The 26,946-nt window shown below is 42.9% G+C and overlaps 1 protein-coding gene across 2 annotated transcripts in view; it reads left to right on the plus strand.

Annotated features, from left to right (window-relative positions):
• The first annotated feature begins 4,702 nt into the window (after window positions 1-4,702).
• Window positions 4,703-26,946, plus strand: part of cnnm3 (cyclin and CBS domain divalent metal cation transport mediator 3) — a 37,534-nt gene continuing 15,290 nt past the window's right edge. Inside the window, exons 1-11 of one of the 2 annotated variants that reach the window (XM_075455813.1) lie at window positions 4,703-5,419; window positions 6,260-6,594; window positions 8,246-8,422; window positions 10,066-10,223; window positions 12,454-12,597; window positions 12,674-12,832; window positions 14,157-14,326; window positions 18,788-18,884; window positions 19,546-19,676; window positions 21,702-21,828; window positions 22,012-22,088. In XM_075455813.1, coding sequence (XP_075311928.1) covers window positions 4,721-5,419; window positions 6,260-6,594; window positions 8,246-8,422; window positions 10,066-10,223; window positions 12,454-12,597; window positions 12,674-12,832; window positions 14,157-14,326; window positions 18,788-18,884; window positions 19,546-19,676; window positions 21,702-21,828; window positions 22,012-22,061 — 2,247 coding nt within the window. In that variant the 5' untranslated portion in view covers window positions 4,703-4,720 and the 3' untranslated portion in view covers window positions 22,062-22,088. The remainder of the gene's footprint in view (window positions 5,420-6,259; window positions 6,595-8,245; window positions 8,423-10,065; window positions 10,224-12,453; window positions 12,598-12,673; window positions 12,833-14,156; window positions 14,327-18,787; window positions 18,885-19,545; window positions 19,677-21,701; window positions 21,829-22,011; window positions 22,089-26,946) is intronic. The other variant, XM_075455812.1, reaches the window with a different exon arrangement.

The raw sequence follows: 26,946 nt of genomic DNA on the forward strand, positions 1-26,946 counted from the left end.
CTCCAGAGAGGGCCACGTACACTTGTTATGATAAAACGGTATAAAAGGGTGTCACAAGATGAGCTCGTCGGACATTTTGTAACATTCTGTATGCATATTTGCTGTGACAGTTTGTTCAATAAACTCCCCAATGGACGGCTGACCGACGCGTGATTCGACTCTAATTTCTCCACAACAAAAACAGCAAAGATAACACAGTGTGACAGACAGAAAACAAGATTTCTGCAGCAACAAGGTGATTCTGTCACGCCCAGAGACTCACGTTTTTGGTTTTCATGTTTAGGTTATGTTTGTTTTCAGTCCATCTTTAGTTTTTGTCATGCTTTAGTTTCCCTGCACTCTGTTTATTAGTTCACTCACTTCACCTGTGTTTTTTCCCTCAGCTGCACTCACTCCCCAATCACTCTCACTCCCTATTTAGTTTCCTGCCTCCCCTTTCAGTTTTGCCGGATCTTTGTTGCTGTTAGTTGTGATGCCACGTTTCCACGCCACGTTTTCATCAAAGTTAAGTATTTATTATCTATGCCATGTTAAGTGTTTTGTTTTGTTTTTCCAAGTATTTATTTAAGTCAAGTATTTTGAATCCGGCTTTGCCGCGCCTTTTGTTTTGTACTTTGTTTTTTGTTAATAAATCACCCTTTTCTTTGAAAGTCCGCATCCGTGTCCTCCCCTTCTACACCCACACTTGACAGAAAGATCCGGCCAGAAATGGACGCGGCGGACGAAGACGCATTCTGGAGGCTGGTCACAAAGTTCTGGTGCTGCTTGGCCCGGGACGGCACCGCCTGGCAGCAATTAAACGTGGCTGATGACCTGGTGGACTTCTTTTTAAAAAAACAGGTTCTCCGACACTTGCCGGATGTGGCAGACATCTGGGTGGAGGTCATGAGCGTGCAGCGCTCAGCAACCCAGGACATTTTTGGCTTGGAGCCACACGAGGTAACCATGCTGTACAGCTTCTCCTCAGCCACAGTCACCAGAGACTCAGCCGTTCCAGAGCTGGCCCCGGCCCCAGCCGTTCCAGAGCTGGCCCCGGCCCCAGCCGTTCCAGAGCTGGCCCCGGCCCCAGCGGTTCCTGAGCTGGCCCCGGCCCCAGCGGTTCCTGAGCTGGCCCCGGCCCCAGCGGTTCCTGAGCTGGCCCCGGCCCCAGCGGTTCCTGAGCTGGCCCCAGCGGTTCCTGAGCTGGCCCCAGCGGTTCCTGAGCTGGCCCCAGCGGTTCCTGAGCTGGCCCCGGCCCCAGCGGTTCCTGAGGCTTTAGAGCCTGACCACGACCAAGAGGCCACAGGGCCTGACCACGACCAAGAGGCCGCAGGGCCTGACCAAGAGGCCGCAGGGCCTGACCAAGAGGCCGCAGGGCCTGACCAAGAGGCCGCAGGGCCTGACCACGACCAAGAGGCCTCCGGGCCTGACCATAAGGCGGCAGAGCCCGACATGGACTCACTAGTTCAAGCCCCTCCCTCCCACCCCCAGACTTTGGGGATGTCTGGGATCCATCCCTTAAAGGGGGGGCTCCCCCCCCGTCGGAGCTCCGTCCGACCGTGGGACGGTCCCCACCCCCTGCTGCCACGCCACGGGATGTCTGGCCGCCCGCCAGACCACCGCCTCCTGCTGCCACGCCACGGGATGTCTGGCCGCCCGCCAGACCACCGCCTCCTGCTGCCACGCCACGGGATGTCTGGCCGCCCGCCAGACCACCGCCTCCTGCTGCCACGCCACGGGATGTCTGGCCGCCCACCAGACCACCGCTTCCTGCTGCCACGCCGACGGAAGTCTGGGCGTCCGCCAGACCACCGCCGTCTCCTGCCGCCACGCCGACGGAAGTCTGGGCGTCCTCCAGACCACCGCCGTCTCCTGCCGCCACGCCGACGGAGGTCTGGGCGTCCGCCAGACCACCGCCGTCTCCTGCCGCCACGCCGACGGAGGTCTGGGCATCCGCCAGACCACCGCCGTCTCCTGCCGCCACGCCGACGGAAGTCTGGGCGTCCGCCAGACCACCGCCGTCTCCTGCTATGCCGTCTGCGGTCTGGGCGTCCGCCAGACCACCGCCGTCTCCTGCTATGCCGTCTGCGGTCTGGGCGTCCGCCAGACCACCGCCTGTTCCGGCTACGCCGTCTGCGGTCTGGGCGTCCGCCAGACCACTGCCTCCTGCTGCCCGAAGCCGGTACCACGCCCGTTTCTGGTTCCCCGACCGGCTTCGAGCCCCTCCCTCCCACCCTTGGACTTTTTTGGGATGTCTGGGATCCACCCCTTGAGGGGGGGGCTCTGTCACGCCCAGAGACTCACGTTTTTGGTTTTCATGTTTAGGTTATGTTTGTTTTCAGTCCATCTTTAGTTTTTGTCATGCTTTAGTTTCCCTGCACTCTGTTTATTAGTTCACTCACTTCACCTGTGTTTTTTCCCTCAGCTGCACTCACTCCCCAATCACTCCCACTCCCTATTTAGTTTCCTGCCTCCCCTTTCAGTTTTGCCGGATCTTTGTTGCTGTTAGTTGTGATGCCACGTTTCCACGCCACGTTTTCATCAAAGTTAAGTATTTATTATCTATGCCATGTTAAGTGTTTTGTTTTGTTTTTCCAAGTATTTATTTAAGTCAAGTATTTTGAATCCGGCTTTGCCGCGCCTTTTGTTTTGTACTTTGTTTTTTGTTAATAAATCACCCTTTTCTTTGAAAGTCCGCATCCGTGTCCTCCCCTTCTACACCCACACTTGACAGATTCCCAAAGAGCTGTCAGCTGAAAACTTGGCATATCTCAGCATGGTGTGCAGTGTGTCCTTAAAACATTTGAGGAAACTGGACAAGTGGAGGACAGAAGAAGAAGTGTCAGGCCTAAAGAACTTTCTACAGCAGATGAACAGGATCTGAAAGTGATGTCCTTAAGAAAGAGGAAAAAATCCAGCAAAGACCTGACACAGGAGCTGAGAGATGCATCTGGACCTTCAGCTGATCCATCTGCTGTTGGCCCAAGCCTCATCAGAAATGGGCTCCATGGAAGGGTGGCTGTCAAGAAGCTGTTAAGGAAGGGAAACAGGGAGAAAAGGCTGAGCTGTGCCAAAGGACACAAGAAGTGGGATGAAAATCAGTGGCAGCAGGTCTGATGGAGGGATGAATCCTCCCCAGAGCCCGGAGCTCAACATTACTGAAGCAGTGTGGGATCATGTTGGCAGAGAACGGAACAAAAGGCAGCCGACATCCAAAGAAGAGCTTTGGGATGTCCTTCAAGAAGCCTGGAGAACTATTCCTGAAGACTCCTTAAAGAAAGGACAGAAAGCTGTCTGAGAGGGTTCAGGCTGTGCTGGAGGAGAAAGGAGCTCAGAGCAGATATTCACTTTAAAGCTCATTAGAACTGAACAAACTCTGTTTTGCCTCATATACTGTATTTACATTTATGTGTGCACATGTTTCAATATTAATCACTGCACTTATTTCCCATTTTCTGCTGGTATGTAAAGACACAAGGTGTGCGTAAGGAGTTTTTCACAATGTTCTACACTGACCCATTATCCATAAAGTTTTTGGAGTATGAATATGATATCAAGGTTTTTTAAATTTGTTGCCTTGAAGACCATAAAAATGGGCTGATGGACTAACAGTAGTCATCTTTGGGAAAATACAGCTTTGTTACTTCAGTATTGTATTTTCAAAACTAGAGAAATTGTCTGTGTATGACATGCTGGCCAACTTTCTAATCCCAGAAAATGCATATATTTGTTTATCGCTACATACTTACAGTAGTTTGCCATTTAATTTATAAATATTTGGCAAAAAATGGAAATGAGCCTTGTGTTGAATCAAAAGTTTTAGATTATCTATGATCACAATCCTTTAGCTTGAATTTGTCTTTGTAAAGATCATAGATTGGGTTAGCTGGTGATCACAAAGAGCCTGGAAAGTAAAGGTTTGGTCAAATGCAGCTCGAGGCACTTCTTCATCAGAGGGTTGAAGATAAGGCTCTAAAAGCAACACAAGAGATGAGAAAGATAAAGGTTTGTCCACACAATTGCATTTACCATGAGCACCCAGAGCCCAGACCTCCGTCCAGGCATGTTAAGAAGTTTACAGTCAAACTATCTGGTTACAGCACTGTTTAGAAAGCTTGATGGGTTGTAGGTTTTTTAAAAATCTTTTTTTATTTTTACAATCGGCAGTGTTCGGCACCCAGGCTACCCGTTCAGGGCATTAACCCCTAATCTTTACATGTTTTCACCACCACTACTGGTTTCTGGTTGCCAGAGGACACGGTGTAAATCATATCACAACAAAAAATGTTTGCCCTGAGGCCCCTCAGGCTTTTCAGGCCATGAAGACACAAATAGGAGACTTTGTTCTGAAGATAAAAAAAAAAGGTGAATCAATTTAAGGACCATATTGAGTGAGGAGTGATTGCATTAGCTTTAGATAAAGGGAAATTAAGTGTCAACAGCAGAGGGCCAGTCATGGCTTGTTTTTATGAAATCTAACAGGAATGCGCGTGAGCTCGTCCTCTCGGGGCTGAGAACTCACACACTGCGAGAGGGCGGCGCATTGAAAACAAAAACATTCAGAATCCAGCTCCAAAATGTACGCTGCTCCCTTAAACTCAACGGTAACGGTTGTTTGGTTGAGCCAAAATGGCCGCCAAGCAGCTCAGTAACAGAGTCCCTTCTTCCCCTCCCTCGGTGGGCGGGGCTGTTGCAGAGATAGTCACATGATCCGCGCAGAGCCAGGCTGACCAATTCCAATATGGTGGCCAGCTTGGCAGGTCTACGGTTCCTGTTGATGACATTGTTGTTCTGCGGGATCAGACACGGCGCCTGCAGTCTAGAAACACCGCAGATCCTGGGGCTGCGACTAGAGAATCCGGCGGGTCTGGTGTGCATGAAGGATCGGATCGTATCGGCGCCAGTAGGAGCCACGTTCAAGCTCCGTCTCTTCGGGGCTAATCTGAATGGAAGCTGGCCGTGGGTGGCGTTCGCAGGGGCAGCTGGCGGAGCGGCAGGGGCGGTTGGTGATGCACCCGACCCGTGCGGAGAGAAGTCCAACCGCCAGGAATCCGCCTTCCAGGTGACGGAGGAGTTCATCCCGGATGAGGAGTACAGCGGGCTGCTAACGGTCGAGGTGAAGCGGAGGAGCATCTCAGCGGACAGCGGGCTGGGCTACCACCACCTGTGCGTGCTGAGCGGGGGGAAGTGGGCATCTGTGGGCCCGGACAGACTGCGGATAAACACCGACAGTGGTCGGAGCGCAGACTACATCCCGCCGTGGGGTCTGGCCGTGCTGATTGTGCTGCTGCTACTGGTCTGCGGGCTGCTGAGGACGATAAACTTGAGCCTGCTGTGGCTGGACCCTTTGGAGCTTTACGTGTTCCACAGCTGCGGGTCCGAGGAGGAGAAACGAGCCGCCAAGCGCCTGGAGCCCATCCGGAGGAGGGGGAACTTCTTGGTGAGTTTCTGTGAGCAGGTGGGAGACCCACGAGCCAGCAGGGACGGAGGTGGGGACGCTCTTGTGTTTTCTTCATGCCAACACGTCTGTTTTCCAGTGTTGTATAAAGTACTGAACTCTCACACTCAAGTAAAAGTATAGGCTAGGTATCCCTCCAAAATATGACTTTGGACGTACATTACACTATTAAGAAAAAAATGAAACAAAAGAGGCTGCTACTGTTATTGCCATCATTATAAACAAAATTTAAAGAAAAAAATAGGAGAAACTGAAGCTTATCTGGCATCTGAAGAGGGAGTCCGGTTTGAAACCCCTTTTGTAAACCTTTCTAAAAAATAAATAAAATAACTCAGTACAGAAAATGCGGCCAACATCACCAAGAAAAAAAGCTGTTAGGATTACTGTACTTCACAAGCTATAGGAGGTGCACACACAACCGGTCATTATACAAAAGAAAAAAAGAATTGGGAGGGAACTGCAGCTTATCTGGCATCTGAAGAGGAAGACCGTTTTTGTAAAACTACCTTAAAACCTAAAAAAGGGGAGTTTCTGTAAGATAGAATTCCCACGTGTTTGGGCAGGCATAACATGCATGGGGTCAAAACACTGTTGCGTTTTTTCTCTCTCTCTCTTTTTTTTGTAACGAGTAACTAAACCGAAAAAATTAAAATGTATTTGAGTAAAAGTATGCAATTAAGTTGGGAAATATAGTGAAGTAAAAGTGAAAGTTGTCAAAAAATTTAAACTCGAGGAAAGTACAAAGTATTCCAAAATATACTTAAGTACAGTAGTGAAGTATTTTTACTTTGTTACTGTACAACACGTCTCTTTTCCATGCAGACATGTTCGCTGCTGTTCCTCTGCGCGGTGGGACACTCGGTTCTGGGCGTGCTGCTGTACCAGGCGCTGGGCTCCATCGTGTCCGCGGTGTTCACCAGCGGCTTCCTCGTCTTCTTCCTGGCCGAGCTGGCTCCTCACATCCTGTGCTCCGGTTACGGCTTCCACCTGGCGCCTGCTCTGACCTGGCTGGCCCAGGTTTGCATGGTGCTCACCTGCCCCCTGTCCTGCCCTCTGGGGCTGATCCTGGATCTGGGCCTCAGGAGGGACATCAGCACCTGTGGGGTCAGAGAAAGGGCCATGGAGATGATCCGCACGAGCGTCAACGACCCTTACAGGTAACAAAGGCAATCAGAAAACCTCCAGCTCTGAAAGTAAACAGCAGTATACATTTTAGATGTGAAGTTTAGGATTTTAGCTGTTCAAACTCTACAGTGGCTATTGTTTTTGCTAAAGTGTCACATTTCAAACCCAGTTAGACAGCAGCAGGACCACCGATGTACAGACTTTTTCAAATGTTCTTGGCAGAAACTCAGTTACACCTTCATTTTGTGTTTCCTTTAAAACGTCCCGTTAACATTTCCAGAAGGACCCTGTGGCCGCTTTAGTTTTAATATGAACACTTATTGATAGAAGAAGGTTGATATTTCACCTGTAAGTTGCATCACACATGCTGGAGACTCGCATTAAAGACTTAAGACTTGACTAGAACTTTATCAAATAGCACAAGATTTGAAAAGGACCCCTAAAGGCTTGACAAATTACCAGGACTGAAATTTAAAATATGACATGTACTACATGAATATGTACTTTGCCGGCTGTAGCTCAGGAGGAAGAGCAGTCGCCCACCAATTGGACGGTTGGTGGTTCAACTCCGGCTACATGTCGAAGTGTCCTTGGATTAGACACTGAACCCCATGTTGCCTAGCGATAAATCCATCGGTGTGTGAATGATTAGAAAGCACGTAGTGTGTATAGACTTATACGTGCTGTGTGAATGGGTGAATGTGGCATGTAGTGTTAGAAGCGCTTTGAGGGGTCAGCTAGACTAGAAAAGCGCTATACAAGTAAAGTCCATTTACTAGTTCAGGGGTGGCCAACTGGTCAGAGACTAAGAGCCGCATTTTTTACTGTGTTACCACAAAGAGCCACATTATTTTGAAACATGACCGAATTCTCTCCGTTCCATCCGTCTGTTCTTGACTCACTCTCGTCTCGGTCATGTGACGCATCAACGCTGATATTAAACCCATGAACCGAGCAAAATGAGTCAAAAACAGGCGTGTTTGGAAAGCTTCTTCCCAGTGAGGAGACATAAGAAGAGGCTGTGACCACTAAGAAAAAGAAAGCTGCATTTTGAAGACATGTTAAAGCGTTACCATAGCAACCAGAGAGCGTTAGGAGGCAGAAAAGATGTTATGTCAGGAGGACGCTGCTAATAAAGTTACATACAAGTACACAGTGGATTCAAGTTTATTATTATATTTACTAAATACCACAGAGTCTGTGTTGATCGTATCATTTTATTTTGTAGTATTTATCTGCCACTCCTGAAAGGCTGGTAAGTGAAAATATTGTCTGACACTAAACCGATCCATGGAGCAAAAAAGGTTGGAGACCGCTGCCGTATTGAACTCAAACGAAGCGAACGCGCACATTAAAAAAAACACAAACACAACACAGTAAAAAATGCGGCTCTTAGTCTCTGACCGGTTGGCCACCCCTGCTTTAAATAATTACACTGTACAGGCGGTTTATTATTTTGTTATTTATTTCTCATTTACGTGTATGTATGTCCTGTTTTTTTTTGGGGGGGGGGGGGGGTTATGTACCAAAGGGGGGCCCAGCAGAGAAAGTTTGGGAACCACTGCCTTGACCAGCTGTCTTAAGACTTGAGACTTGACTTGACTCAAATTAGGTGCAGACACACGACGACCAGCAGATTCGACTCTCTGATTGCTGACTGTGGTGCGTGTCGTGTGTGCGCAGTGAGTTTGTGAAGGAGGAGTTCAGCCGCGGGATGCTTCGAACGAAGACGGTGGAGGACATCCTGACTCCCCTGAAGGACTGCTTCATGCTGCCCAGCTCAGCCGTCCTCGACTTCTCCACCATGTCTGAGATCATGCAGAGCGGATACACCCGGGTGCCCATTTATGAGGAGGAGAGGTGGGAGCAGCAACACGACACTCGCACAGAAACGACTGTAGTTTGCTGTGAAAGTCCTCACATTTCTCAGAATGAAGGTTTTTATGAACTGAAGCACAGAAACTTTGGTCAGACGGGAAACTTAAGCTGTGTCTGGATGTTCAGTGATGGGAAATATCACTTTTTAAAACCACTCAACCTCATATTCACACATTTCTAAAACACTAATGTAAAACATTTCATAAGAAGTCATTTTAAAACCTGGACGAGGTTCAAGGTCTCAAAAATGTCCCAAACTACCAGTTACACGGGCTGCGTATTAGTTCTGCTTTATGAGTAAAAGCTGGTGTCCACACACCAGTGGGTATTGTATTTTAAGCTTATTCTGTGACATTATTAGCTGCTCTTTGGGATAAAAGAAGCTCAAAACATCCCAGAAAAACAGCCATGCATGAAATAAACATTTTTGTGGAGAAATTATAATATTTCCAAGGTTTTAGTTGAGTTCTGTTTGTCCCTCCAGAGCAATTACTGAAAAAGAATGTGAAGTGTTGGAGTAAATCTACACTTTAGATGCTCTGAAAATCTATTTCAACAGTCTTGTTTTTATTAGGGAAGTTTTTTTTCCTCCGAGTCATTTGATTTTGAGTATCTGCCGAGTCCCGATCTGATACTTCTACAGTCCATTAAAAAAATGAAAAACGGCGAAGAAACAGATCCAGGACGTCCCTGATTTTTATTTTTATTTTATTCACTTATTTTATCATTTAACACTTATAAACAGAGCACTTCTGTGAGGTAGCTTAAACAAAAAAAGTAATCAAGTAATAAACAAATTCTTCACATTAGAGTTTAGTGCAACAATGTCTAATATAAAAACGAGCAGCAGCTCAACCTGAAATACCTGCAGGCATTTAAACAAATAAGTGTTCTAAAGTAAGGCCAGTAATGTGCTTTAACTGCACTCCTAATTCTTCCTCTCCTCCTCTGGCTTCACAGAAGGAAATGTACGTTTTTCTTGATAAAAACCAACATCTCTACCATGTCAGGTTTCCTGTTCCTGTTCTCATCAAGGATGTTAGCCATGTCCTCGCCACCTCTTGAAATCCCAAGTTTGCATATCTCACAGTTTGCAATCGCAATGTTTTTGTCGTCCCCTTTAAAATACCTCCACACCGCGGACATTCGGCCCCCAGCTTCAAGCTGCTGCCGTGTTCTGCTTCGCTTTACAGCAGCAAAGTGACATCTTGCCGCTGCGTTGTTTCTGTGTGGAGCTGAGACCGTAGACATAAAAATTTGGGGAGTTATGATTATTGTAGTTGGGGATATACACCTTCCTCAGTCGAAATAAATGCAATGTGGAGGCATTGGAGACTCATCCAAGATGGCGGCTTTTGCTCATTTTTATCATTTCTTTATCAGAACAAACATGCACTTACTTTGGCTCATCTGGTCACTTTAAAAGTTTGGGGATTTTGATAAATATGGATTATGAACAGGCTTAAAAACCCAGATTCTTCATCCTGCCAGAGAATACGGATCAGGTCAGTGTTTAAACTTTTCTGCCACAGTTTGAACCTCCTGTTCTCGTGTTTCTTCTTCAACTCTCAGCGGTGGCGTTTAGCCTTTGTTTGGTGCAGCTCATCCTCATGTGTTTGTTCCAGGTCCAACATTGTGGAAATCCTGTACGTGAAAGATCTGGCGCTGGTGGACCCGGACGACTGCACCCCCATGACGACCATCACCAAGTTCTACAACCACCCGCTGCACTTCGTCTTTAACGACACCAAACTGGACGCCATGCTGGAGGAGTTCAAGAAAGGTAGAACTGCACGCCACGGCCCAGTTTGTGGATCTTTCTCGTTCCCTCTGAGAAAGGGATTGGAATTGATACGATTTTTACGATTCCAATTCCATTTTCGATTCTGCTTAACGATTCGGTTCTTTATCGGTTCCCTTATCGATTCTCATTTGGGAAAAAAAGGACAACAAACCGGTCGATTAGCATCAACTTTGTTTAGTTTAGAAGTAACACGAGTCATGACCTCACAAACCCAACAACGGTGAGGTCCACATTGGTCTATCCTGGCCTGGGTAATTTAACTCTTCCTGCTCTGGTGAAAGGAGAAGCTGGAGGTAGAGGTGAACTGGGGGTAGTGCCACCAGCCTCTGGCTCTGAGCCAGTCAGGCTCTGTCTCTCATGATTTCATCTAAATGTAATGCCTGAGAAGGCATTCATTTAACCTTAACCGTTACTAACAGCAGCTTTTACAATGAGGCAAATGGCGCTAACATGATAGGCAGTGTTTGTTAGTTAGTTTGTTACCTGTAGTGTTAGCCGAGGACATGCTAACGTTGCTAACGTTGCTGGGATCAGATTCACCAACGTTAGTCCGGAGCAGATCGAAAACGCGACGTTCATTCATAGTTATTGCATGTTGGTAGTATTTTCTCCCTTTGGTGAAATATTCACTTTACAAGTTGCCCTGTTGTCGTCTTTTTTAGGGATGTGTAACCAAACTTTCGAGCGTTTGTACCGCTTGGGCGCCATGTTTACTGTTTACTGCTGGCTGCACTGGACTCCCCACGCAACGTTGCGTGGTGACGTCATTCGCGCCCACTGGAATCGATAAGGGAATCGTTTGCAAAATCGCCAAACGATAACAAGGAATTGAAACATTGGGAACCGGTTCTCAACAAGAACCGGTTTTCGAATCCCATCCCTACTCTGAGAGACACCCATGTTATTAAAGGTCCTGAAGTTCTGCTGGAGGGTCGGTTTGTTTCAACTCAACCAGGAGCTCCCACTTTTAATCATTTTCAGTTATTTCTGGTGGACGATGACTCTGTGTAGTGGAGAAAAAGTATTAAAAGTATTTTTAACAGATCGCCACTTTCACAGAGAATGGATCGAATAAAAAAAAAAAGAGGACTTAGAAATGTGTTAAACCCACAGATATGTGCATATTCTGCTGGTCTGTGGACATTTTGGTGCCTAAATGGAGCCTAAAAATGGCGAAAAAGTCACGATCTATCGTTTTTCAAGGTCATGGATGTTTTCATCCTGCAGAAATTGTCCTGTAAAGATGTGAAAATGTTGTAGTTTGATTATTTAAAGAAATTTAAAAAGACAAAAGTCTTAAACCTGGTGGAGAGCAGGAGTGCAGCTGAAGGAGAAGACGGTTAAATTCAGCCCCTGATCACTTTAAAAAGTAAAAGATGGAGCATTTGTGTTCCAGTTGGACGGCTGACATCATGGGGGGGGGGGGGCAGCACACACGTAGAAGTACGATGTAATTCATAAGCAAACAACATTTTCTAGCCGTTTGGCTCGCCAGCATCTGTCCGTTTGAGGAAACTTTGACTTTAATCACAGCAAAACGACCGCGTTTCACCTGCTTTTATTGAATCACTTCCTCTTCTTCTTCTTCTTTGGTGTTGTGGTTTGGTTAAACATCTTTAATAGAGAAGAACTCCAGAAACCTGCTTATTAAATGATCCAGTCGGAGCTTTTCCCAGCGACAGCTTTGAGCTGAATCCATTCTAAATGACGACTCCCACTCTTTTATTCTGTTTTTAGTTTAAGAGATTATTCATATATCTGTCCTGATATGTGGCACCAGAGCTCTTTGATCATTTTTTAATATATTTTATTCTTTTTACAGTTTGAACCTTTTTATTTGTAACACGTTTTAGTAGATTTTATGTCGTCGTGTGATCTGTTAAATCTTCTTTCGGGTACAAAAAAACCTTAAAAATGTGATAATTTTCAGGGAAATTGAGCTTTTCTGTTTTTTTTTTTCTTTGGAATTTCTTCAGAGAATTTACAGATGCTTCATTTAAGAAAAGTCATTTTATTCCCAACCCGGTGATGCTGATCGGCACTAAAAATTAGTACAGTTTGTCTCTTTTGTAGCAACGATCAGATCCATCCAAGACGTTTTCTTTGGAAACCTTCTCAGAAGGGTTTTCATCTTTATTGTATTTCTTCACATTTCCACGTCGAACCCGTTGTCCAGGCGTGTGACTCTGAGGGTTTGATGTTCATTCAGGAAACTCTCACATGGCCATCGTCCAGAAGGTGAACAACGAGGGGGAGGGAGATCCTTTCTACGAGGTGCTGGGATTGGTCACCTTGGAGGACGTCATCGAGGAGATCATCAAGTCGGAGATCCTGGACGAGTCCGACGGCTACCGTGAGTGTCCGCGAGCGCGCTTTGCCGCTGTAGCGTGTCACGCTGTTGACTCAAACCTGCGTCTCGTCCCCTGCAGTGGACCGAAAGGTGAAGCGTCCCCTGACGCCGCTGGAGATCCCGCTGCAGCCCTGCAGCGCCCACGAGGAGTTTTCTCTGTTCAAGCCTCCAGAGGGAGAACCCAAGATCCGCACGTCACCGCAGCTCCTGCTCGCCACGCACCGCTTCCTGTCCAGAGGTGCTTACTCACGCCTGTTCACCGTGTGCCTCACCGGAAAAAAATCAGTCACGGTTTAACAGCTCATGTGTAATGATTGTGTCACTGAGGCTGAATCTGACGTTCAGACATATTTAAAACGTGTAGAACACGTATAGAATAGAATAGAATAGAATAGAATAGAATAGAAAAATACTTTATTCATCCCCCAATGGGGGAAATTCAAATTAGTCAAGTAGCTCAAAAGAATTATTAATTAATTATTAATATTAACAACAATAATAATACCAATTCTAATAAAAATACTACTAATAAATAATAATAATAATGACTAAATAAATTAAAATAAATAAAAAATAGACCACATATATGATATATCTGTCATAAAAATACCGTTAAAATGAAACCAAATTAAAGGAAAAGCTTCACAAAACCCCCCAAATATTAAAGATTTCAAATAAAATGTGATTTCTGTTCATTTAGTCATGTTTTTTCTGGTCAGAACTTTTAAGATGAAAATAGTGAAATTCCTTCATTTGTACAGCTGGAAACTTCAAATTTCCTCTATGTTTCAGCTTATCTTCTGTTATAACAACCACAATAAATATATCACTTTTCAATTGGGTGCTTAACGATTTAAACAGGTTTAAACGGTAAGAATTAAAGCAGAAAATGTTATTTAACAGTAATTTCTTTCATTCAACACAGATTAGACCAATCAAACGCAGTAAAATTATTGGCTAAAAGAAGCCACAGAACTGGTTAAACTGGGTGAATCTAAGTAGCTGATTGGTTCATTGATTCAGTGTTTGATGGTTTCTTCTATTGATTTAAATGAAAAACAATAAATATTAGATATCTCAAATTAAAACAAACCAAACGAGCCTAAAAACAAAATACTTTATAGTTCATAAAAATGAAGAAAATGCTGAGAAATATCTAAACAAAAACCCCAAAATATAAAGGATTTCAAATAAAATGTGATTTTTTTTTTTTTTTTTTTTTTTTTTTTCATTTAATCGTGTTTTTTAAGAGATCTGGTCAAAAATGGAAACTTTAAAAATAAAATAATTTGACATTTTTTATCTTTAAAGCTGAAAACTGGTTTAAAGAAACCGTAACAATGAAAACAGGTTTAAACAGTAAAAATGAAAGCAGAACATTTCTTCAATTCAACACAAATTCGACCAATATAGAGGTTATAAGAAGCTGCAAAGCTGGTCAGACTGGAAGAAAATGATAGCTTTAAGCATATAAAGCAACTCAATGCTTTTTTTTTATGTACTTAATACTCGAGTAAATGTACTTAGTTACTTCTGAGACGATGGTGTGTGACCCCCTGCAGAGGTGGAGCACTTCAGTCCGGCCCGAGTGTCTGAGAAGGTCCTGTTCCACCTGCTGCGCCACCCCAGCGTCAACCAGGAAGTCCCCTTCGACCACAACAACCGCCTGAGCCCGAGTCACTACCTGTACACCCGCAACCACCCGGTGGACTACTTCATCCTGCTGCTGCAGGTACGAGCGCACGCCGCCCCGGTTCTTATTGTTCAACCGATCAAACGAAAATAAAACTGAACGATTTGAGTTTCCAAAAGGTCGGAACATCTTTAACTCTCACATCTGCTTTAAATGTGAAGCTAGTTAATGACATAAAGGCTGTAAACAGAAATATTTCTTAGCTAAAATGTAGTGAAAACAGTTTGTGTTCATATTTATTATTTCATTCACTTAAAATCTCTTAATTCTTACACAAACATCTGCTCTAATCTGATTTAAATCGCTTGCTTTGATGCTAAGTAACCAGCAGCATCAGTGTTTTTTCTTTCATAGAAAACAGCCGAAATGAAGGAAAAAAACCTTATAATAAAATGATTTATTTGCACCTCTGATCTGTACTTTAGATTTTCTAATCAACAGAAAAATAAAATGATCATTTACAGGAAAAAAAATAAAAACTGCTGAAAGTACAAAAAAATCAAGTCGAACATTTAAATTCAGATCTTTTGTCTGAAAAACTGTAAAAATTAGTCAAATAAGTATTTTTATGACGGATTAGAGTTGGTTTCCTGCCGTTAATCATATTTCTGATGATTATTTTCTGAAATTAATTTAGAAACAGAACATAAAAGTTAATAAGCTTTCAGAGTTGGATACAGATGCTGTTTCTCAACCAAAAATTCTTTTTTATTCTAAATGATACAATTTTCATATTTTCTTTAACACATTTTTTAAAAGCACATATTACATTTAATTCGTATTCAATACGATCATTTAGTAACAGTAACGTATAACAAAGCATATTTTATTACAGTAAAAAGTAGTCTTCTTCTGCTCTAACTCATAACAGTTATAGTGTTTGTAAGAAAGTTAAGACTATCGATGATGGTTTTATGATTCATTTCTAATAATCATAATAATATTTAAATGTTGACAGCATCAGCTTATGCATTTAGCCTCAGATGTAGCAGCATCAGAGACATTCAAACGTAAACTACAGAAACTGTGGTGCATGCATGTTAAAGAGGAGAAAAAGCACCGCAGATTGCTCTGAGGAGAGAGGAGGTGTGCTGCTGGGTGTGAGGGTGGTGCAGGCTGACGGATGAGGTCAGGCAGGAGTCTCCGTGGGCGACATTGTGAGAGCCTGGAGAGGTGGAATTATGTGTGTCGATGAAAGGTGGAGATGTGAGGAGCGGGTGGGGGGGGGGGGGGTGATTGGGAGAGAGAGATGGATACACTGAATTTTTCTGTTCAGTTCAGTTTTATTTATAAAGCGCCAAATCACAATCAATATCCTTTCAAGGCTCTTCAGACATAAAGTCCAGTTCATTGTCATCCAAATTACTCTAATTCATACACTGAAACTTCTGATTGATCCAATCCCTCGTCCTGAGCGTGCACGAGGCGACTGTGGAGAGAAAAAACTCCCTTTCAACAGGAAGACACCTCCATCAGAACCAGAACCAGGAAGGGCGGCCATCTGCCTCGACCAGCGGGGGACTGAGAGGACAGAAAAAAGGGGACAACAAACACTGTAACACCAGGCCAGGGACACCTGCTGAGAGAGAGAAACACAAGTTAATGACCACAATAATGTCACATATACATAAAGAGAGTAAAGTGAGGAAAGGTGTGACAGATGAGCTCCCCCAGCAGGCTGGGCCTATAGCAGCTTAACTATGGGCAGTGGCGGTTCTAGGATTTTTCTGAAACAGGGGCCACAATGGGGCCAAATGTAACCTTCAGGGGCCAACAGTGTCACCACCATCTGATATCCAGTGATGACGCTGCTTAAATAAACATCAATTGGCGACAAGGCAATACATACATTATCCAGCAGGTGGTGAGAAAACATCATAGTCTTACTCAATTAATTTACCAATCATAGCGTCATGGTAAATAGGCTACCAACCTGATTTGGATATTTTGTTTAGTGTATTGCATACTGTAATACATCATACCTACATATTGCAATTTTTTTTTTTAAACTTACTTTTCTACAGTATACTGACAGTAAAGAACATCTATTTCTAGTCTACTATCCAAAAACAAAAAGGAATAATTCAGTATCCCTTTTGAAACTGAAATAAAAAAATCATGAATCAGTAACGTTTGTAATAATTCTTTTTTTTAAAGCAATACAATGTAACTTCTCAAAAAGCCCATTATGGAGCTCCCCCTACAGGCTTGGAGGTAATGTACGGTTACACTGTCATAAATGCAAGACCCTTTCGCTTTCACGTTTCACGTTTGTTGACGAACCGGCGAGGAGTCAGAAGGTGCAAGCTATGTCGACCGAGAAGGTAAGAGTAATCAAATGTACCTGGGAGCGTAAGAGGAGTCTATTTGTTTTTGTGGTAGGTGTGCCAGAAAGCAAGTCGAAGTACTTCCGCTCAGCTCCCGGGCCGCTACCGGGCCGCCACGGGGCCGCTCCAGCAAAGTTACATAGCGCAGTTTTTCCAACTCAGACCCCCGAAGGGCATAGGAGACAGGCCAATTGTAATATTAAAACTCATTCTGACAATTTTTTTCAAGCTGTTATTTTAAGGTAGAAATGTTACATAGTATTGCTTTAATTCAGTGTGCATTAAGGGTACATAAAACACATAAAACATAACAGCTTTTAACTGTATATACAACAACATATTAGCATTCAAAATTAGTGAATGCTGAACTGTGCCCTGACCAAAACAATCCCTATCCCTAACCTGTCAGTAAACAAATGTTTTTGCACTTTTAGTACTTTCATCAACAACAAAACATATTTATAGCAGCTTTTCCTTCTTATATTTGTTTATAGTCGCTAGTCCTAACAAGGTAGCAAAAACCATGTATACAACTGCTCAATTCCCTTTGACTTTCTTTTCATGCTGTCTGCTGCTATCTCTGCCAAAATCTTAATATTACACAAAACACAAAATCACATATCTTAATGTTAAGCGTTGAACAAGCAGGTCAAAGCTATTGCTATCCTACCAACAAAATAGCAACTTATGACACGTGCAGTGGATAACAAGTTTAGAAGCCAACCGTTTTATGTAGTCACAGTTTAGTTTAATATAAACCTAAACTTAACAACAAACAAGAAGATATGACTCACAAAATAACAAAGTCACCTTCTTAAGCTTCCAGCTCGAATTCAAGTAATTAATACGCCATGCACACTACAACATGAACACTGAAGTAAAGTGCACCATTTGAGATTTAGTACTTTTCTTCTTCTATTCAGTTGTATTGACACAACCAGCGCACTGCCACCCACAGTTTGGGGGTGGAACTGCTGCAGTGATCATTTAATTCTCCACTTGTTTTTCTCGCCAGGTGATTGACAGGACAGGGGCACTTCAGGGGCCAATCAAATTAGAGGCGGGGCCTCGGCCCCTCTGGCCCCGCCTCTAGATCCGCCCGTGACTATGGGATGTTTCAGGGTCACCTGAGCCATCCCTAACTATAAGCTTTATAAAAAAGGAAAGTTTTAAGCCTGAACTTAAAGGTAGAGAGGGTGTCTGCTTCCTGAAGCCAAACTGGCCGCTGGTTCCACAGAGAGGGGCCTGGTAACTGAAGGCTCTGCCTCCCAAACTGGCAGCTGCTTCCTCAGAGAGGGGCCTGATAACTGAAGGCTCTGCCTCCCCCATCCTACTTTTAGAAACTCTGGGAACCTCAAGTAAACCTGCAGTTTGAGAGCAAAGTGCTCTGTTAGGAAAATATCTTACAATGAGATCTTTAAGATATGATGGAGCTCGGTCATTAAGAGCTTTATATGTGAGGAGAAGAATCTTAAATTCTATTCTGAATTTAACAGGGAGCCAATGAAGAGAAGCTAAAACTGGAGAAATATGATCTCTCCTGTTAGTTCTCATCAAAACTCTGGCTGCAGCATTTTGGATCAACTGAAGGTTTTTCAGAGAATATGTGGGACAGCCCAATAATAAAGAATTACAGTAGTCCAATCCTGAAGTAACAAATGCATGGAGCAGTTTTTCTGCATCACTCTGAGACAAGATGTTCCTGATTTTAACAATATTACGAAGGTGAAAGAAGGAAGTCCTAGAAACCTGTTTTATGAGTCAAATGATCAATTCTGGTCAAAAATAACTCCAAGGTTCCTCACTGTAGAACTAGAAGCCAAGAGAATACTGTCCAGAGAAACTATATAACTGGACAGAGGATGTTGAAGATGGAGCAGGAAAAGAGGAGGTTCATGGATGTGGGGAAGGAGGACATGAAGAGGGAGATGGACGCAGAGGATTTGGAGCAGCCTAAAGAAGATGAGCCAGCAGTCCTGCCCTGTTGGCCTCTTAGTGTTGCCAAATTACGTCCCATTTATTTATTTATTTATTTATTAAGAAGAAAAAACAGCCGAACACCTATTTTTATTTAGTTCTTAACAATAAAAACAACGTTATACAGAAAAGAGAAGATAATTGGCAGTTTTTCTTCACTTCATGCAACATAATCTTTTTCTTTATTTGTCGTCAGGGCCGCGTGGAGGTGGAAATCGGCAAAGAGGGGCTGAAGTTTGAAAATGGGGCATTTACGTACTACGGTGTGTCTGCTCTGACGCTGCCATCTTCAGGTGAGAGCACCAACTGCAGGGAGATGTGGGTTTAAAGGGAAGATACCACCTTAAAAGAGATGAAACAAGCATCTTTCAGGTTTCTGTGTGTGGTGTTCACACAGGCGGGTTTCTGATAACCTAGAAATGACATAAAATAACAAAAATGTCTTCAAATGACTGTAATGATCATGTTTCAGGGTTATATGGGCTGGATGACTGCTCATGGGCTCATGAATGCACCATTATATTACTGATAATGCTCTTTATAAAGGGAGATTTTAAAGGTTTCATAGATAAATCATTCCTGCTCACGTCCAGATTATTGAACAGCGTGTGGCACAAGCATCCAGAGACGTGCATTAAACACGTTTCTGTTACCAGGTGCAAGGGTTAAACTGGGAAGGAGGAAAACCAGTGACCTTTGCTGCTGGTTTAAAAAGACTGTCTTAAAATGCATTTCTAAACATTAACCTGAACCCCACTGAAAAGTGAGTCGTAACTATGGTGTGCTAACTTTGAGCAGCTATAAAAAGCAAATATTTGATTATTAGTAAAGATGCTGCCTCATTTTATGAGTTTAACTTTATTTAACTTTAAAACTAATTGTTCAAAAGCAGAGTTTAATCATGTTAATGGTTAAATAACAATGTTTTGGCACATGCTGGTGGTGCGATCGCAGTCCACCAGTCTCCGGTGTCGACCCAGCGACACTCTCCCAGAGATCCCTTCGAGTCAACAGAGGCCACCAGCCCGTCCAGCTATTGTCCAGATTACACCGTCCGAGCTCTCACTGACCTGCAGCTAATACGGGTGAGTTTACAATCTGTATGTTTTCACATCGTTTTTTCAGCCATGAAAAAGTCAAATTATATACTGTTTTTATTCGTATACACTTACAGCATTCAAAGTGAAAACCTGTTAAATAGAGATCAGTTGATCATTATTGGGACACAGGAAACAATATACTATGTAAACAAATTCATTTCTGTCTCCAATTGCACTATTTTGTCCAATAAACTAGATAAATTTACAGATTTTGTAAAAATTGTTCAACCAATTTTAAAAATTAGTCTGGGTAAACCTTAACCTGACTCACGTCATCTGGCTGCGTTCACCAACTACACGCGGGGGCGTTCCCTTTCCTCACACAACCATCTGAGGAGCCTGGGAGTCATATGTGTTTCGTCCGATTAGGAAAATAATCAGAGCCAATCATTAATCGCTGGGTGGGACTTTGGATGAATGGCCGAGTTACGGTGCGTTCACACCGGACGCGGTCGGGCGACGCGATTACATACAAAGTCAATGCAAAGACGCGATTAGACGCGGATTCGAGCCGGTGGTGCAATGAGGGGCGGTGCGGTGAGGCGCGGTGCGGTGCGGTGAGGCGCCCATTCATGCTCCAGAGGGCGGGAGTCAGGTAAGGTCTGAGCTACGTCACGGGTTGAGTCATTGGGAGTGGCTGCAGTGGCGTGTCAGTCAAGATGACGGACAGATTCTTCATCCAATCACATGCACGAGTTTAGAAAAAATAGCCCCATTTGAAATCATGTCGGTTGTGGGCTTGTCCCAGATGGTATGCGAATACCAGAGGGCGGGAGTCAGGTAAGGTAAACCCCTGGCTAGCTAAAATTTTGCTAGTTAGGTTTTTGAAAAACAATTCATTATATTTCTTTTATTCAACTTGTCATGAATTAACTAGAGTAAAACAATTTATTCTAAATGCACATACTGAGAGTCGGAAGCTAATCTGTTGAGTAAGGCAATGTAGCTTTTAGGTAATGGGCTGTCAAAATGAGCTTTTTTTGTAACTTTTCTTTTTCACTATTTAACTAACTATTTAATGATGAATTATGTCAAATCAAACTTTATTTATATAGCATATTTTATACAAAAAAAATTTTATACAAAAAAAAGCAGCGCAAAGTGCTTAACATAATAAAATCACTACATACATAAACTCACACACAACATCACACTGAAAACCACACTGCACACGCTTCTTTTCTTTAACTTTTTTTCCAATTTAATTAATTAGTCATAAATTAACTAGAGTGAAACCATTGATTCTAAATGTACATTTACCACGTAATCACATTAAATATACTAAAAGTCAAAAGCTAATCTGTTGAGTGAGGCTATGTAGCTTTAAGGTAATGAGCTTTCAAAGGGTAATGTTTGTAGTTTTTCTCTTCCACTATTTAAGTCTTTTGTTAATAAATCAATGATGAATTTAAATTTAAAGGCAGCCTAACCACATGAAATATAATAAATCCATGAGGTAATTAGCCTAGATATGCTAGCTGTTAACTAGTTCTGTTAATTTTCTTTCTGTGGTGTAAGTCAGATTTTATCTTTCCTCATTGATTTGATAGTCAATTCCTCAGATTTTAAAGTGCTTTTAAACAGGGGAAAAAAATCAAATATGTTGAGCCAAATCTTACTCATTAGCTGCAATTAGTAAAAAGTTGTAGTTTTGTATAAAAGTCAGAATCTGGTCTAAGTTTTGACAAAAATGTGTGTAATCGCTATGTTTTGGCATCATAAAGCAGTTAGGTACATCAAATAAATTGATAATCGATGTTCAAAGAAACATGACAGATTAAAAGATGACAATAGGATTTATTTGGATTTATTTGGATTTCATGGAATTTGAATTTATTATAATTTGGCTTGAATTGGACTGTATCTTAAAGTGCCTTGATATAACATTTGGTTGTATATAAATAGAACAGAACTGGACAGAGAAAAGAAACTAAACCTTTTAAAACTAATACAATGAAATAAATAGTGGTGGTAATCTTTAATGGCTCATTTTGCTTGGTCCATGTTAAGGTGACACGTCTGCAGTACCTGAACGCTCTCAGGGCGTCACGTGTCGGCCAGAGCCCGGATCCTCCGGAGATCAAGATCCTGCCCAACAGTCAGATGAAGCTGCTCAATGACAGAAACACCACACAAGGTAGTTTACCTCAAAACGTTGTCCGACCCGCTGGGTCTGCTGCCCCGCCGACCCCGAACAATTTTCTTTGTAGTGTTTTTAGGAATGTGCTTTTCCTGTTTGCCTTCAGCTGAACTTAATTAATTTTCTCTTTCTCTTTCTTTTCCCTCCTTGCGTGCCTCCTCTCGTCTCTGGTCCATCCAGAGTTTCCTGTAAACTTTTCATTCTTTGACACCATTGAGAACTACTGTTAGTGTTTTTTTTGTTTTGTTTTGCATGAGGTAAATGAGATGCTGCCTGTTACTGACTTAACATACAGCACACGGATATGAATAATGTCCCACTTTAGGACTGTTAAGACACTTGTGTTCTGAGGCCATGTTTGTGTGTCGGTATTTTATGTTTTCCTTTGAAATCATCTCTTCTGTCTCTGTTTGACTGTAGCTACACTAGATAAACTAGTTTAAAGGAATTACAGCAATATTACTGTATACTGTTCCTAAACAAAAGAAGGCCACAGAGGGTGATGAACTGTGTCCTCTGGCTTCCATATTGGAGGTTCACATCTTTCAAATGAGACATCTTAAAGAATAATTCAGGTCTTACCAAGTCTGAACTTTTCAGGGCAAAAAGCTTGTGGCAACTATCAGTTTTTTACAGAAATCATTTTAAATAGTAAACGTTTACTGGCTGAAATAAACATGAAGTATCCTTTGAAATATATTTAGATGCTATCTTTAGCCCTTTAAAATTCATTTGAAAATATTTTCCACCAAATAAAGCCTTTTTGAGGTTTTCAAGCCTAGGACTTGAAGTGTTTATGCTAAACAATTAGCATCGGGAGATTGTTTGGCTTGTTTTTTAAAGCTTCTACCGTAGTCCTCTTATCATGTTAGAGGAAGAGCTTGTCAATTTTAGCACATTTATTATGTTTACTTGGTTAGGGGCTTTGAATTGGTAGTCACTCACCTCTCGGAAACCACTCCTTGGTTACCTCTTGGTGGGCGGTCTCAGCCAAGTGCAATCAGCTAATACGTGTCGAACTGCTGTGTCCAATTGGGAGGGCATTATAAAATAAGGGGTTATGGCTGGATCGTTAGCGTAAGCTCTCATGTTCAGCCCTTCTGGGGTAAAGACCTGCATTTCTACCTGCGCATGTCCACTGAACAAGGCCCCTGAACAAGGCAACCCTGTCCAACTTACCATATCCATGTCACTCTGACCCACCACCTGGTTGTAAAATGTGCCTCAATCCCATTCCTATTGTCACCAGTTCACGTAGGTTTCCCACAACCAAACAACACCAAAACCTTAATCCTTGGTGATATGAATATCCACCTTCACAGTCCTAACTCATCAGATTTTCTGATATTAATGCACTCATTTGAGCTCCATTTGGACCACAGTCCTCAAACTCATAAAGCTGCCAAAGAGCTAGATCTCATTTTCACAAGAAACGTGCCACAGAGGCCCTGTCTGTCACACCTCTGCATTTTCTGACCACTATTTTATCCACTTCAGAGTGAATCTCCCAGGAAGTCCCACTGCTTCCACCCCTATGGTTTACTTCCGTTGCAACCTGTCACCCACCCACTTCTCCCTTGTTGCCTCTGTTCTTCCAACCTCCAACACATTCTCCTCCCTTGATGTTAATGAGGCCACAGAGTCCCTCTGCTCTACACTGAGCTCTTGTCTGGATAGTCTGGGTCTTCTATCCACCAAATCTGCTCAATGATACCCTCCAATCGCTACGCAAATCAAAAGATCCTACAGATCTTACAACATTCTAGGCACTACTGTCATCACTCTCAACCAGTGTCACTGTTGCAAAAAAGGCTTTCTTTTTTGACAAGATTTACAATAGTACTGAAACCCATTTTCCACCCTCAAAAGTCAACTGAACCCTCCACCACCTGTTACCAATCTGATGGCAGACAACTTCGCCTAATTTTTTACTGACAAAGTGCCAGCTAGAAGCAGTTTACCAAACTGCCCACACTCAACTTCCCAAATCAAGGGTGCCACTAACTCGGCATGCAAAAGTCCTACTGCATCATTTTCTTCATTCACCCCTCTCATTGAGAGCTGTGAGTCTAAACTTCTCATATGTAGCCGTCCTCCTAAATGCCCGCAGGACCCTGTTCCTACTAATCTATTCCAATCCATAGCTCCTACGGTAACTGCAGCGGTCACACATGTGATTAATGCTTCACCGACATCGGGTACATTTCCTACCAAATTCAAGCAAGCTCAGGTAACACCGCTGCTCAAGAAACCTTTCCTGCCTCCGACTCAAGGTGAGAATTATCGGCTGGTCTCTCTCCTCCCGTTTCTGTCTAAGACCATTGAGAAGATGGCCTTTAAACAGGTCACAGAATACCTCTCACAAAAAAACCTCCTTGACCCAAACCAATCTGGGTTAAAAAGTGGCCACTCCACTGAAACGGCTCTGTTGGCTGTGACAGAAGCCTTAAAAGAAGCTTCAGACAACTAAGTCCTCAGTACTCATGCTGCTCGACTTGTAGGCTACATTTGACACAGTCAACCATGGCATTCTTTTGTCCATACCCTCTAGCATGAGATTCACAGGGAGAGCACACTCCTGGTTTGAATCGTACCTCACTGGACGATCATTCAAAGTATCCTGGCTTAGTCACACTTCTGCAGTGCACCACCTCGTTATGGTCATCTCCTGCCTTAAGTACTGCAACGCCCTCCTAACTGGTTTCCCAGCCTGTGCTGTGAAACCTCTGCAGATGGTCCAGAACGTGGCAGCACGTCTGGTCTTTGATCAGCCTTAAAGAGCACACGTCACCCCTCTGTTCATTGTGCCAGCATCAAATTGAAGTCACTGATGTTAGCCTACAAAGTGCTAAATGGAATGGCTCCTATCTACTTTAATGCAAAGGCTTATGTCACAACTCGGTCACTCCAGTCGTCAAAGGATAGTTGTCTCGCAGTGCCTACACCATGCTTAAGACAATCCAGACTCTGTTCATGTATCGTTCCACGATGGTGGAATGACCTACTGAGCACTACCAGAACAGGGGCATCCCTATCCATCTTCAAGAAACTCTTGAAGACCCAGCTTTTCAGAGAGCATCTCCTACCCTAGCACTTACCCCGTACTTCCCTACCCAGGCCTTTACTCTATTTCTACACTGTCACCTCTGACAGAGTCTGACGAGTGGTTTTCCTTCTGTGTAGCTTATTGTTAGCTTAGATGTTAGCTAGGAGTGGGGGATGCATCGCTATTCGGACGTGGAAGATTCTGAATCGATTCACAAACGTCCAAATTTCGATTATTTAGATAAAGTAACACAAGACGGTTCTAAAATGCATAACTAAGAAGCGCGGTACGCGTCATCTCTGGGACACTATGTGGAGCCCATCAGGAGCGAACACGCCGCACGGAGGAAAACAAACATGGCTGACTGCAGTTACCTACCTCGCCATGAGATCTGAACAGCTCCTTCTAATTGAAAAGCAGACCTGTGGAAACACATCGGCTTCTACAACGTTGGCGGCAGAAGCGAAGTGGACAAGAGCCATGTTATTATGACTTTTTCAAGGTGTAGTGCAGGGAAATATGATCCTCCGTGAACACGTCTTTTATTTTGTTTCTGTGCACGACTTCCCGTCCCACACGATCTGCTCTGTGCTGCTACGTTATGCTACTGCGTCCGGCAAAAATAGAAGCTCTATATCTGCTCCGGAGCGCCGCAGCTGTGACGGAGCCGGTGGAAGCACAGTCATCGATTAGAACTGAAGCGTATCAGCTCCGCTGTCATGCTGGAGCGCAGATGCAACCACACGCATCTGGTGGAATTTAGGGGTTAACTCGATTCCAACCGACGTAACTTTCCAGTTTGCACGGATTTGCATTAGTTTAATAAAATATAATGAAAATTAATTCAACTCTTGTTTCTTATTACAAATGCACTGTTTTTATGTTAAGTTATGAATGCTTATTTAGTGAGACAAAAATAAATTTTGTGAATAAGTGCATCAATATACAGAAATTAAAGACCCATCAATAATCGTTTTATAATCGAATCGTAGCCCTTGAATCGTAATCGAATCGTGAGGTGCCAAAAGATTCCCACCCCTAATGTTAGCTGTAATATTATATCTTCATATGTCAGTGGCTTTGGATAAAAGCATCTGCCAAATGCATAAACATAAACATAGTCCTCAGTTTTCTGTGACATATGTGTTTGCAAGCTTCCTTAAATTAGTTTACTGTTATTAGAATTATTTTTACCATGCTATAATAAATAAATAGGTAAATGTCGGCCTTATTGTGTCTCGCTTTGTACAGTCGAACAAACCTTCTTTCACCGCCATCTTTTGCCTCTTTGGCTACTTCTTTTTGTGGAATCGTTGAAGGTTTGCGAGACCAAAATAAACTTTTTCTTACAGTTATTTGATGATTTATCATGATGATGATAAAGATTTTAGTTAAGTCACAAATAGTTAGACAGACACTGTAAATAATTGACGATCAAATTTAAAAACTAGACCCCCTTATTATTGAGTTCTTATCTGATCAATTAGACTTCAGTATTTAGCACCTTTCCTACAGATTAAAGTTATTTTGTGACTTACAATCTGATGTATAACACAAAGACAGTTTAAACAATGTGAGATATTATAAAACTAATTAAATAATGTATTTTAGAAGTGAAAAATAAATATATAAACTAGGTACCAAATAGAAAAATATGTAGGTTTTTAATGTTAAGAGCACTTTAACCTTGCAACTGTATAAAAACACAGGAAATACATCTTCTAAATGTTTTTTCTGTGGTCAATGATACTCTGGGACTGATGGACTTTACCCAGTTTGTACATCAGCCGACCAATTTGTCTGATCATCACATCCCTGTCATGTCCCACCGACTCTTTCATTGACGCAATTTTTAATCACAATTTGATTTATCTTTTTCATCAGTCTTCAAGCTACAATTTTCTCTCTTTTATACTGCTACAAAAGTCTCTTTTGGGCACTTGACGAAAGTCTGTCAATTTGAAGATTTGTTTTTTCTTTAAATTTTACAGAAAAATTATTGCTGGCATTATTGACAGCCTGACAATGTGCCACTTCCATTGTTTCCAACTAAAGCCATAAATCTATCG

Source organism: Odontesthes bonariensis, chromosome 22 (genome assembly GCF_027942865.1).
Source record: "Odontesthes bonariensis isolate fOdoBon6 chromosome 22, fOdoBon6.hap1, whole genome shotgun sequence".
NCBI lineage: Eukaryota > Metazoa > Chordata > Actinopteri > Atheriniformes > Atherinopsidae > Odontesthes > Odontesthes bonariensis.